Genomic DNA, 12,568 nt, shown 5'->3' on the forward strand with positions numbered 1-12,568 from the left:
TTGAATATGTCCGTAAACACACCGGCCAGCTGGTCTGCGCATGCTCTGAGGGCGCGGCTGGGGATGCCGTCTGGGCCTGCAGCCTTGCGAGGGTTAACACGTTTAAATGTCTTACCCACTTCGGCTGCAGTGAAGGAGAGGCTGCATGTTTCCATTGCAGGCCGTGTCAGTGGCACTGTATTGTCCTCAAAGCGGGCAAAAAAGTTATTTAGTCTGCCTGGGAGCAAGACATCCTGGTCCGTGACTGGGCTGGGTTTCTTCCTGTAGTCCGTGATTGACTGTAGACCCTGCCACATGCCTCTTGTGTCTGAGCCGTTGAATTGAGATTCTACTTTGTCTCTGTACTGGCGCTTAGCTTGTTTGATAGCCTTGCGGAGGGAATAGCTGCACTGTTTGTATTCAGCCATGTTACCAGACACCTTGCCCTGATTAAAAGCAGTGGTTTGTGCCTTCAGTTTCACACGAATGCTGCCATCAATCCACGGTTTCTGGTTAGGGAATGTTTTAATCGTTGCTATGGGAACGACATCTTCAACGCACGTTCTAATGAACTTGCACACCGTATCAGCGTATTCGTCAATGTTGTTGTCTGACGCAATACGAAACATCTCCCAGTCCACGTGATGGAAGCAGTCTTGGAGTGTGGAGTCAGCTTGGTCAGACCAGCGTTGGACAGACCTCGGCGTGGGAGCTTCTTGTTTTAGTTTCTGTCTGTAGGCAGGGATCAACAAAATGGAGTCGTGGTCAGCTTTTCCGAAAGGGGGCGGGGCAGGGCCTTATATGCGTCGCGGAAGTTAGAGTAACAATGATCCAGGGTCTTTCCACCCCTGGTTGCGCAATCGATATGCTGATAAAATTTAGGGAGTCTTGTTTTCAGATTAGCCTTGTTAAAATCCCCAGCTACAATGAATGCAGCCTCCGGATAAATCGTTTCCAGTTTGCAGAGAGTTAAATAAAGTTCGTTCAGAGCCATCGATGTGTCTGCTTGGGGGATATATACGGCTGTGATTATAATCGAAGAGAATTCTCTTGGTAGATAATGCGGTCTACATTTGATTGTGAGGAATTCTAAATCAGGTGAACAGAAGGATTTGAGTTCCTGTATGTTTCTTTCATCACACCATGTCACGTTGGCCATAAGGCATACGCCCCCGCCCGTCTTCTTACCAGAAAGATGTTTGTTTCTGTCGGCGCGATGCGTGGAGAAACCCGCTGGCTGCACCGCTTCGGATTGCGTCTCTCCAGTTAGCCATGTTTCCGTGAAGCAGAGAACGTTACAGTCTCTGATGTCCCTCTGGAATGCTACCCTTGCTCGGATTTCATCAACCTTGTTGTCAAGAGACTGGACATTGGCAAGAAGAATGCTAGGGAGTGGTGCACGATGTGCACGTCTCCGGAGTCTGACCAGAAGACCGCTTCGTTTCCCTCTTTTTCTGAGTCGTTTTTTTTTTTTTGGTCGCTGCATGTGATCCACTCCGTTACACTGGTTGTAAGGCAGAACACAGGATCCGCATCGCGAAAAACATATTCTTGGTCGTACTGATGGTGAGTTGACGCTGATCTTATATTCAGTAGTTCTTCTCGGCTGTATGTAATGAAACCTAAGATGACCTGGGGTACTAGTGTAAGAAATAACACGTAAAAAAACAAAAAACTGCAGTTTCCTAGGAACGCGAAGCGAGGCGGCCATCTCTGTCGGCACCGGAAGTCAGGCACACCACATCAGTCATTGGCTTCATCAATAAGTGCATCGATGACGTCGTCCCCACAGTGACCGTACGTATATACTCCAACCAGAAGCAATGTATTACAGGCAACATCCGCACTGAGCTAAAGGCTAGAGCTGCCACTTTCAAGGAGCTGGACTTTAACCTGGAACCTTATATAAGAAATCCTGCAATGCCCTCTGACGAACCATCAAACAGGCAAAGTGTCAATAAAGGACTAAGATCGAATCGTACTACACCGGCTCCGAAGCTCGTCGGATGTGGCAGGCCTTGCAAACAATTACAGACTACCAAGGGAAGCACACCCGAGAGATAACCAGTGACACGAGTCTACCAGACGAGCAAAACTACTTCTATGCTTGCTTCGAGGGAAATAACACTGAAACATGCATGAGAGCACCAGCTATTCTGGATGATTGTGTGATCACACCCCCCACAGCCGATGTGAGTAAGACCTTTAAACAGATCAACATTCACAAGACTGATTACCAGAACGTGTACTGCGAGCATTGGCAACTACAGTGGGGAGAACAAGTATTTGATACACTGCCGATTTTGCAGGTTTTCCTACTTACAAAGCATGTAGAGGTCTGTAATTTTTTTTATCATAGGTACACTTCAACTGTGAGAGGCGGAATCTAAATCAAAAATCCAGAAAATCACATTTGTATGATTTTTAAGTAATTAATTTTCATTTTATTGCATGACAAAAGTATTTGATCACCTACCAACCAGTAAGAATTCCGGCTCTCACAGATCTGTTAGTTTTTCTTTAAGAAGCCCTCCTGTTCTCCACTCTTTACCTGTATTAACTGCACCTGTTTGAACTCGTTACCTTTATAAAAGACACCTGTCCACACACTCAATCAAACAGACTCCAACCTCTCCACAATGGCCAAGACCAGAGAGACGTAAAATTGGAGACCTGCACAAGGCTGGGATGGTCTACAGGATAATAGGCAAGCAGCTTGGTGAGAAGGCAACAACTGTTGGCGCAATTATTAGAAAATGGAAGAAGTTCAAGATGAGGGTCAATCACCCTCGGTCTGGGGCTGCATGCAAGATCTCACCTCGTGGGGCATCAATGATCATGAGGAAGGTGAGGGATCAGCCCAGAACTACACGGCAGGACCTGGTCAATGACCTGAAGAGAGCTGGGACCACAGTCTCAAAGAAAACCATTAGTAACACACTACGCCGTCATGGATTAAAATCCTGCAGCGCACGCAAGGTCCCCCTGCTCAAGCCAGCGTATGTTCATGCCCGTCTGAAGTTTGCCAGTGACCATCTGGATGATCCAGAGGAGGAATGGGAGAAGGTCATGTGGTCTGATTAGACCAAAAAGCTCTATTTTTGTCTCAACTCCACTCGCCGTGTTTGGAGGAAGAAGGATGAATACAACCCCAAGAACCACATCCCAACCGTGAAGCATGGAGGTGGTAACATCATTCTTTTGGGATGCTTTTCTGCAAAGGGGACAGGACGACTGCACCGTATTGAGGGGAGGATGGATGGGGCCATGTATCGCGAGATCTTGGCCAACAACCTCCTTCCCTCAGTAAGAGCATTGAAGATGGGTCGTGGCTGGGTCATCCAGCATGACAACGACCCGAAACACACAGCCAGGGCAACTAAGGAGTGGCTCCGTAAGAAGCATCTCAAGGTCCTGGAGTGGCCTAGCCAGTCTCCAGACCTGAACCCAATAGAAAATCTTAGGAGGGAGCTGAAAGTCCGTATTCCCCAGCGACAGCCCCAAAACCTGAAGGATCTGGAGAAGGTCTGTATGGAGGAGTGGGCCAAAATCCCTGCTGCAGTGTGTGCAAACCTGGTCAAGAACTATAGGGAACGTATGATCTCTGTAATTGCAAACAAAGGTTTCTGTACCAAATATTAAGTTCTGCTTTTCTGATGTATCAAATACTTATGTCATGCAATAAAATGCGAATTAATTACTTAAAAATCATACAATGTGACTTTCTGGATTTGTTTTAGATTCCGTCTCTCACAGTTGAAGTGTACCTATGATAAAAATTACAGACCTCTACATGCTTTGTAAGGAGATGATTGTGGACTACAGGAAAAGGAGGGCCGAGCACACCCCCATTCTCATTGACGGCGCTGCAGTGGAGTAGGTTGAGAGCTTCAAGTTCATTGGTGTACACATCACCAACAAACTAACATGGTCCAAGCACACCAAGACAGTCGTGAAGAGGGCACGACAAAACCTATTCCCCCTCAGGAGACTGAAAAGATTTGGCATGGGTCCTCAGATCCTCAAAAGGTTCTATAGCTGCACCATCGAGAGCTTACTGATCGGTTGCATCACTGCCTGGAATGGCAACTGCTCGGCCTCCGACCGCAAGGCACTATAGAGGGTAGTGTGTACGGCCCTGTACATCACTGGGGCCAAGCTTCCTGCCATCCAGGACCTCTATAGCAGGTGGTGTCAGAGGAAGGCCCTAAAAATTGTCAAAGACTCCAGTCACCCTAGTCATAGACTGTTCTCTCTGCTACCGCATGGCAAGCGGTACCGGAGCGCCAAGTCTAGGTCCAACTCCTTATTTGCCCTAAACAGCTTCTACCCACAAGCCATAAGACTCCTGAACATCTAATCAAATGACTACACAGACTATTTGCATTGCCCCTCCGTCTTTTACGCCGCTGCTACTCTCTATTATTATCTATGCATAGTCACTTTAATAACTCTACTTACATGTACATATTACCTTAATTACCTCAACTAACCGTTGCCCGCGCACATTGACTCTGTACCGGTACGCCTTGTATATAGCCTCTTTCTTATTCATCTTTTATAAACCACATTGTTGGTTAAGGGCTTGTAAAGTAAGCATTTAACTGTAAGGTCTACACCTGTTGTATTCGGTGCATGTGACTAATACAATTTGATATTATAATAAATTTTTAATAACAAGCACTAGTGGAAGGACACAATTTAACTCCTAGAAGACAATGAATCAGTATTAATTAATGACGATGTCTTTGTTGTTGCAATAACACATCATGCAATGAATGGTATTAGGCACATTTTCCTAATGGTCAAACATGAACATTATCAGGTCCAGTTAGGAAGCATGGCGGTCACAATAAATAAAATAAAAATGGCGGTCACATCCATTCAGAGCTTATAGAAATCAGGAAAATATCAGGACACAATCACGCTGCGTGATAATTGGGAGCTTGTTAAACACACAGAGAGACCATGCCTACTGTACATTATGGGAATTGTATATTTGTTTTATAGGCTATCAATGAAAGGCCATTGACCATCACAGGTCTCTAACCATGATAAAATCTCAAACTAATCTAACTCCACATGACTGAGTCCTCTTTCAACAGAAGTCGTCTCAAGATACTGTATCTAGGGCAGTTCAGTTCAGTACAGTAGCATCTCCAATAGTGACAGGGACTATGGCTTATCGATCTGAACATTTGCCTGGGGGCAATTCTATCACTATCAACGATTTTAATAATAAACATTACTATACTGATATTCCACATTGTCCCTCAATTCAGTTTGCACAACACACATCCTAAGCGGTCCCAATTCCCCGTTTCTAATCTGTGTCTGACCAAACCCTGTCCCTCAACCCTTGATACTCACGCTGACTTGCCCTCACTGTCCAGTTTGAACGCGCTGGCTCCTTTCTTGGTGAGGAGGGAGGCCACCTTCTCTACCTCCCCATGTTCCACAGCTGCCATGAGGCGCTCATCATTTTTGCTCCATTCATGGGCCTGAGGAGAGAGAGATATAAAACATCACAGAGGTTAATGCTTCTCATTCACAGTTGAATATATCTATTACTGAATCATTACTGTTCAAACCTGGTATGGCGAAAACCACAGCCCCTTACCCGTTGTAGACAATTAGCATAAAAGATGAAAGACGGCATAGCTGTTTGTTGGTTTTACTCCACCGTGAACCTAACGCAATTCAGCCTGTGAACGCGGCCAGCCATGTCTCTCTGGTAACCTCTAGTCTAGAGGGTGATTATCCCATTTAGGCTTAATCCTTAAGTAGGGAGCTTCCCATTACATAACCTGAGGAAAACACGTTTCATTATGGCATATAGGCATTAGGCATGCTGAACCAGAGCTCTGTTTCAACACCATCAACAGAAGATTGTTTCACTTTCAACATATTTTCAACCTTGAAGACCGTGGCCAGTCATGACACGACAGTCATTCAGTTCGAAACGCTTAGCCTATACTTTGCTTTCTCACCTGAAACCATTGGATCGTATTTCTGTGATAACACAATGCCTAAGGAAGCCAGCATCCCCCTGCACCTAAACCATGAAATCAATGCCTCAAATGAATGCTTCTCTGCAGAGATTTACATGGGCATGAATTTCACCAGAGCCCATGAACGGTTGAAATGCACCGAAAATGACTAATGTCCTAAACTCAGTTGCAGTCCATTTTCACAACGAATTTCCCACATTTGCAACCCTGATTGACTGTCAAGACATACAGGGCTCCAGCCTGACCTCATAGTGGGGGCTGTGTGTTCCTTCTTGAGGTGACTGGCTGGCCTCACTGACTCTGTCCTACCCTGCCTGGCATGCTCATACACACAGGCTTGATTATAGCAGCCATGCACCCATTCACTTCCATCTATTCGTAGGGTTAAGGCACTGGCTTAACTGTTAGGATGATGGGAGGCTCAGTCTGAAAGATAGAGTTATGAACCGGGAGGAAAGAGTATCTATTCTCTCCACACACACACACAGAGAGAGAGAGAAAGGAGGAAGGAAAGTAAGGTGCATGACTCATGTACTGAGCTTTACAGATCTGACATCTTTATTTGATCACTCTTTTGTCACATAGAATTTTCCTGCACAGTAGGAAATGCAAAATCTAAAGTTTGTCATTTCCACTTAAAAATTTGCCCTAATGACTTGATTTGCCCCAACCCCTACAAAAATGTAATAATCCACATAATAATTTACGTTTCCTGTTGCTGCAAGATTATTTTCCTGCTGTGAGAAGCAGGGTCAAATCAGGATGGTGTACCTGTATGTGCTGCTTTGAAATAAACTGTATGGTCTGGTAGCTTGCATCAATTCAGTTTTTTTTAGGGCCATCTATCCTTCAATAGAAGTGTCATCATAAGTCAAGATTTCTATGAGACAGACATTTCACAAGGCCAAGAGGTTTTAAAGTATATGAATGGTAGGAGATGCTATTCAATGGTGTCCTTTCCTACGCTATTTCAAAGTTAAGCTATGTTGTCAGTTCTTATGGGTTCTACCATCTCTACACTGCCACGTGAGGAAGGGGCCTGTAAACTCAGGTATGCATAGATGAGCTGCAGAAAGAGCAGAGGGGTAGGGCTGTGATGGGTATTGAATAACTGTGTAACTGACGGTTACGGATAAAGACCGCCATGGAAATAAAATAAGTCAACTGTTTAAATAGGCCTACATAAAAAAATTAAATGTATTAACATGTAGATAAACTTGACCTAATAGCGGGAGTGTTTACTAATGATTATAAGCAATTTATTTGCTAACTTAATCTGTCTACATCTCCTCCTCTTTCCAACATTTGTTTGATGCACCAGCAGCTAATCCATTAGTATATGGTCTGGTATACAGGTCTTCTGGTCAGACTCCGGAGACGGGCACATCGTGCACCACTCCCCAGCATTCTTCTTGCCAATGTCCAGTCTCTTGACAACAAGGTTGATGAAATCCGAGCAAGGGTAGCATTCCAGAGGGACATCAGAGACTGTAACGTTCTCTGCTTCACGGAAACATGGCTCACTGGAGAGACGCTATCCGAAGCGGTGCAGCCAGCGGGTTTCTCCACGCATCGCGCCGACAGAAACAAACATCTCTCTGGTAAGAAGAGGGGCGGGGGCGTATGCCTTATGACTAACGTGACATGGTGTGATGAAGGAAACATACAGGAACTCAAATCCTTCTGTTCACCTGATTTAGAATTCCTCACAATCAAATGTAGACCGCATTATCTACCAAGAGAATTCTCTTCGATTATAATCACAGCCGTATATATCCCCCAAGCAGACACATCGATGGCTCTGAACGAACTTTATTTAACTCTCTGCAAACTGGAAACGATTTATCCGGAGGCTGCATTCATTGTAGCTGGGGATTTTAACAAGGCTAATCTGAAAACAAGACTCCCTAAATTTTATCAGCATATTGATTGCGCAACCAGGGGTGGAAAGACCCTGGATCATTGTTACTCTAACTTCCGCGACGCATACAAGGCCCTGCCCCGCCCCCCTTTCGGAAAAGCTGACCACGACTCCATTTTGTTGATCCCTGCCTACAGACAGAAACTAAAACAAGAAGCTCCCACGCTGAGGTCTGTCCAACGCTGGTCCGACCAAGCTGACTCCACACTCCAAGACTGCTTCCATCACGTGGACTGGGAGATGTTTCGTATTGCGTCAGACAACAACATTGACGAATACGCTGATACGGTGTGCGAGTTCATTAGAACGTGCGTTGAAGATGTCGTTCCCATAGCAACGATTAAAACATTCCCTAACCAGAAACCGTGGATTGATGGCAGCATTCGTGTGAAACTGAAGGCACGAACCACTGCTTTTAATCAGGGCAAGGTGTCTGGTAACATGACTGAATACAAACAGTGCAACTATTCCCTCCGCAAGGCTATCAAACAAGCTAAGCGCCAGTACAGAGACAAAGTAGAATCTCAATTCAACGGCTCAGACACAAGAGGTATGTGGCAGGGTCTACAGTCAATCACGGACTACAGGAAGAAACCCAGCCCAGTCACGGACCAGGATGTCTTGCTCCCAGGCAGACTAAATAACTTTTTTGCCCGCTTTGAGGACAATACAGTGCCACTGACACGGCCTGCAACGGAATCATGCGGTCTCTCCTTCACTGCAGCCGAAGTGAGTAAGACATTTAAACGTGTTAACCCTCGCAAGGCTGCAGGCCCAGACGGCATCCCCAGCCGCGCCCTCAGAGCATGCGCAGACCAGCTGGCCGGTGTGTTTACGGACATATTCAACCAATCCCTATACCAGTCTGCTGTTCCCACATGCTTCAAGAGGGCCACCATTGTTCCTGTTCCCAAGAAAGCTAAGGTAACTGAGCTAAACGACTACCGCCCCGTAGCACTCACATCCGTCATCATGAAGTGCTTTGAGAGACTAGTCAAGGACCATATCACCTCCACCCTACCTGACACCCTTGACCCACTCCAATTTGCTTACCGCCCAAATAGGTCCACAGACGATGCAATCTCAACCACACTGCACACTGCCCTAACCCATCTGGACAAGAGGAATACCTATGTGAGAATGCTGTTCATCGACTACAGCTCGGCATTCAACACCATAGTACCCTCCAAGCTCGTCATCAAGCTCGAGACCCTGGGTCTCGACCCCGCCCTGTGCAACTGGGTACTGGACTTCCTGACGGGCCGCCCCCAGGTGGTGAGGGTAGGCAACAACATCTCCTCCCCGCTGATCCTCAACACTGGGGCCCCACAAGGGTGCGTTCTGAGCCCCCTCCTGTACTCCCTGTTCACCCACGACTGCGTGGCCATGCACGCCTCCAACTCAATCATCAAGTTTGCGGACGACACAACAGTGGTAGGCTTGATTACCAACAACGACGAGACGGCCTACAGGGAGGAGGTGAGGGCCCTCGGAGTGTGGTGTCAGGAAAATAACCTCACACTCAACGTCAACAAAACTAAGGAGATGATTGTGGACTTCAGGAAACAGCAGAGGGAACACCCCCCATCCACATCGATGGAACAGTAGTGGAGAGGGTAGCAAGTTTTAAGTTCCTCGGCATACACATCACAGACAAACTGAATTGGTCCACTCACACAGACAGCATCGTGAGGAAGGCGCAGCAGCGCCTCTTCAACCTCAGGAGGCTGAAGAAATTCGGCTTGTCACCAAAAGCACTCACAAACTTCTACAGATGCACAATCGAGAGCATCCTGGCGGGCTGTATCACCGCCTGGTATGGCAACTGCACCGCCCTCAACCGTAAGGCTCTCCAGAGGGTAGTGAGGTCTGCACAACGCATCACCGGGGGCAAACTACCTGCCCTCCAGGACACCTACACCACCCGATGCTACAGGAAGGCCATAAAGATCATCAAGGACATCAACCACCCGAGCCACTGCCTGTTCACCCCGCTGTCATCCAGAAGGCGAGGTCAGTACAGGTGCATCAAAGCTGGGACCGAGAGACTGAAAAACAGCTTCTATCTCAAGGCCATCAGACTGTTAAACAGCCACCACTAACATTGAGTGGCTACTGCCAACACACTGTCAATGACACTGACTCTACTCCAGCCACTTTAATCATGGGAATTGATGGGAAATGATGTAAATATATCACTAGCCACTTTAAACAATGCTACCTTATATAATGTTACTTACCCTACATTGTTCATCTCATATGCATACGTTGATACTGTACTCTATATCATCGACTGCATCCTTATGTAATACATGTATCACTAGCCACTTTAACTATGCCACTTGGTTTACATACTTATCTCATATGTATATACTGTACTCGATATCATCTACTGTATCTTGCCTATGCTGCTCTGTACCATCACTCATTCATATATCCTTATGTACATATTCTTTATCCCCTTACACTGTGTATAAGACAGTAGTTTTTTTTTTGGGAATTGTTAGTTAGATTACTTGCTCGTTATTACTGCATTGTCGGAACTAGAAGCACAAGCATTTCGCTACACTCGCATTAACATCTGCTAACCATGTGTATGTGACAAATAAAATTTGATTTGATTTGATTTGATTTGATTTATAAACTGGGACGTTCGAGCCCTGAGGGCTGATTGGCTGACAGAAATGGTATATCAGACGTATACTATGGGTATGAAAAAAACAGATTTTTACTGCTCTAATTATGTTGGTAACCAGTTTATAATAGGCTATATATTATAGGCCTGCTAAAGTGAATCTAGGCCTAGACCACCTGTGCTATAGGCAACTGTAAAAGACAGAAGAAAATAAATATCAGCTGGAGTTTACCCTTATCAATAAGTGGTTGCACAAATTTAGATAAAGTACTCACTCAAAATGTAGTGTCAACATAACCAGCCATTGCTTTACTAAAATTGATCCAGTTGATCAATGGACAGGTTGATCATTAGACAATGGACAGGTTGATCATTAGGCTATGGACACGTTGATCCATAGCCTATTGACAGGCTGATCATTAAGCTATTGACAGGTTGATCATTAGATTATGGACAGGCTGATCATTAAGCTATTGACAGGTTGATCATTAAGCTATTGACAGGTTGATCATGAGGCTATTGACAGGTTGATCGTAGGCTATGGACAGGATGATCATTAAGCTATTGACAGGTTGATCATGAGGCTTTTGACAGGTTGATCATTAGGCTATGGACAGGTTGATCATTAGGCTATGGACAGGTTGATCATTAGGCTATGGACAGGTTGATCATTATGCTATTGACAGGTTGATCATTATGCTATTGACAGGTTGATCATGAGGCTATGGACAGGTTGATCATTAGGCTATGGACAGGCTGATCATTAGGCTATTGACAGGTTGATCATTATGCTATTGACAGGTTGATCATTAAGCTATGATCCCTTATTGATGTCAACTGTTTAATCCACTTCACTCAGTGTAGATGATGGGGAAGAGACAGGTTAAAGAAGGATTTTTAAGCTCTGAGACAAATGCGAAGTGGATTTTGTGTCTAATTCAGAGGCTGAATTGGCAAGCCAAAATATTGAAGTGCCTTTGAATGGGGGATGGTGTGTCAAGAATGGTCCACCACTTTAAGGACATCCTGTCAACTTGACACAACTGTGGGAAGCATTGGAGTCGACATGGACCAGCATCCCTGGGGAATGTTTTCGGCACCTTGTAGAGTCCATGCTCTGACTAATTGAGGCTGGTCTGAGGGCAAAAGGGGGTGCAACTCAATATTAGGAAGGTGTGCCTAATCTTTTGTACACTCGTTGAATATCACCCTTAACTTTTCTCTGCAGTGTATATGATAGGCCACATTGATGTAGCATCATCCTATAATGTAGACCATTTTTTCCCTATCCTACAGAAAGGATTTGAAGCTAAGTTTTTAATATGTTTTTCGTAAAGGACCAATTTGATTTGCTTACGTGTCTGAGTGAGATGTGCTGCAGGTGGCTTTGATTGATGGGTAATTTTAGGTGGGTGGGTGAGCATGTATGAGTTCACTAATTCTCTATATCCATTCAGAAAGTTTCCCTGAAATAGGCCTAGACTAATTCTCTATATCCATTCAGAAAGTTTCCCTGAAATAGGCCTAGACTAATTCTCTATATCCATTCAGAAAGTTTCCCTGAAATAGGCCTAGACTAATTCTCTATATCCATTCAGAAAGTTTCCCTGAAATAGGCCTAGACTAATTCTCTATATCCATTCAGAAAGTTTCCCTGAAATAGGCCTAGACTGTCTGGACTTCATCTCTTTAATCAGATAGAAAAAGTATTGTCTGCATATGTGCTAGGAATGATGACAGGAGCCAGTTTTTAATTTCTTCTCTTATTAAATGGGGTGCAACAGACTGAAACGTAGCCAAGCTCCTTTCATGATTCATCCTATAGGATGCATAGCCCATATTCTAATCTTCTCAGCAGCATATTATTTTCCAGTAGTATATGATTTTTCTCTCATTACTGCATCCATCCTCTCTAGCCACTTTGAACAACGAATTGCCACAGAGAATAACCGTAGAAACGTTCGTGACCTTATGCAAATTGTTCGGAAAGGTGGAGGGAAAAACGCATCGAACTTGGTGTGA

General features: G+C 45.0%; 1 protein-coding gene across 4 annotated transcripts in view; it reads right to left on the reverse strand.

The window, feature by feature from the left end:
• The window catches only part of LOC112257514 (ankycorbin), a 94,542-nt gene that overhangs the window by 34,274 nt on the left and 47,700 nt on the right, over window positions 1-12,568 (reverse strand). For 2 of the 4 annotated variants that reach the window (XM_024431142.2, XM_024431138.2), the window contains exons 1-2: window positions 5,600-7,359; window positions 5,350-5,480 (exon numbers count right to left, since the gene is read on the reverse strand). In XM_024431142.2, coding sequence (XP_024286910.1) covers window positions 5,350-5,480; window positions 5,600-5,638 — 170 coding nt within the window. In that variant the 5' untranslated portion in view covers window positions 5,639-7,359. Of the gene's footprint in view, window positions 1-5,349; window positions 5,481-5,599; window positions 7,360-12,568 lie in introns of those variants that run through there. The other 2 variants (XM_024431140.2, XM_024431139.2) reach the window with 1 other exon arrangement.

Source organism: Oncorhynchus tshawytscha, linkage group LG09 (assembly GCF_018296145.1).
Source record: "Oncorhynchus tshawytscha isolate Ot180627B linkage group LG09, Otsh_v2.0, whole genome shotgun sequence".
NCBI classification, from domain to species: Eukaryota; Metazoa; Chordata; class Actinopteri; order Salmoniformes; family Salmonidae; genus Oncorhynchus; species Oncorhynchus tshawytscha.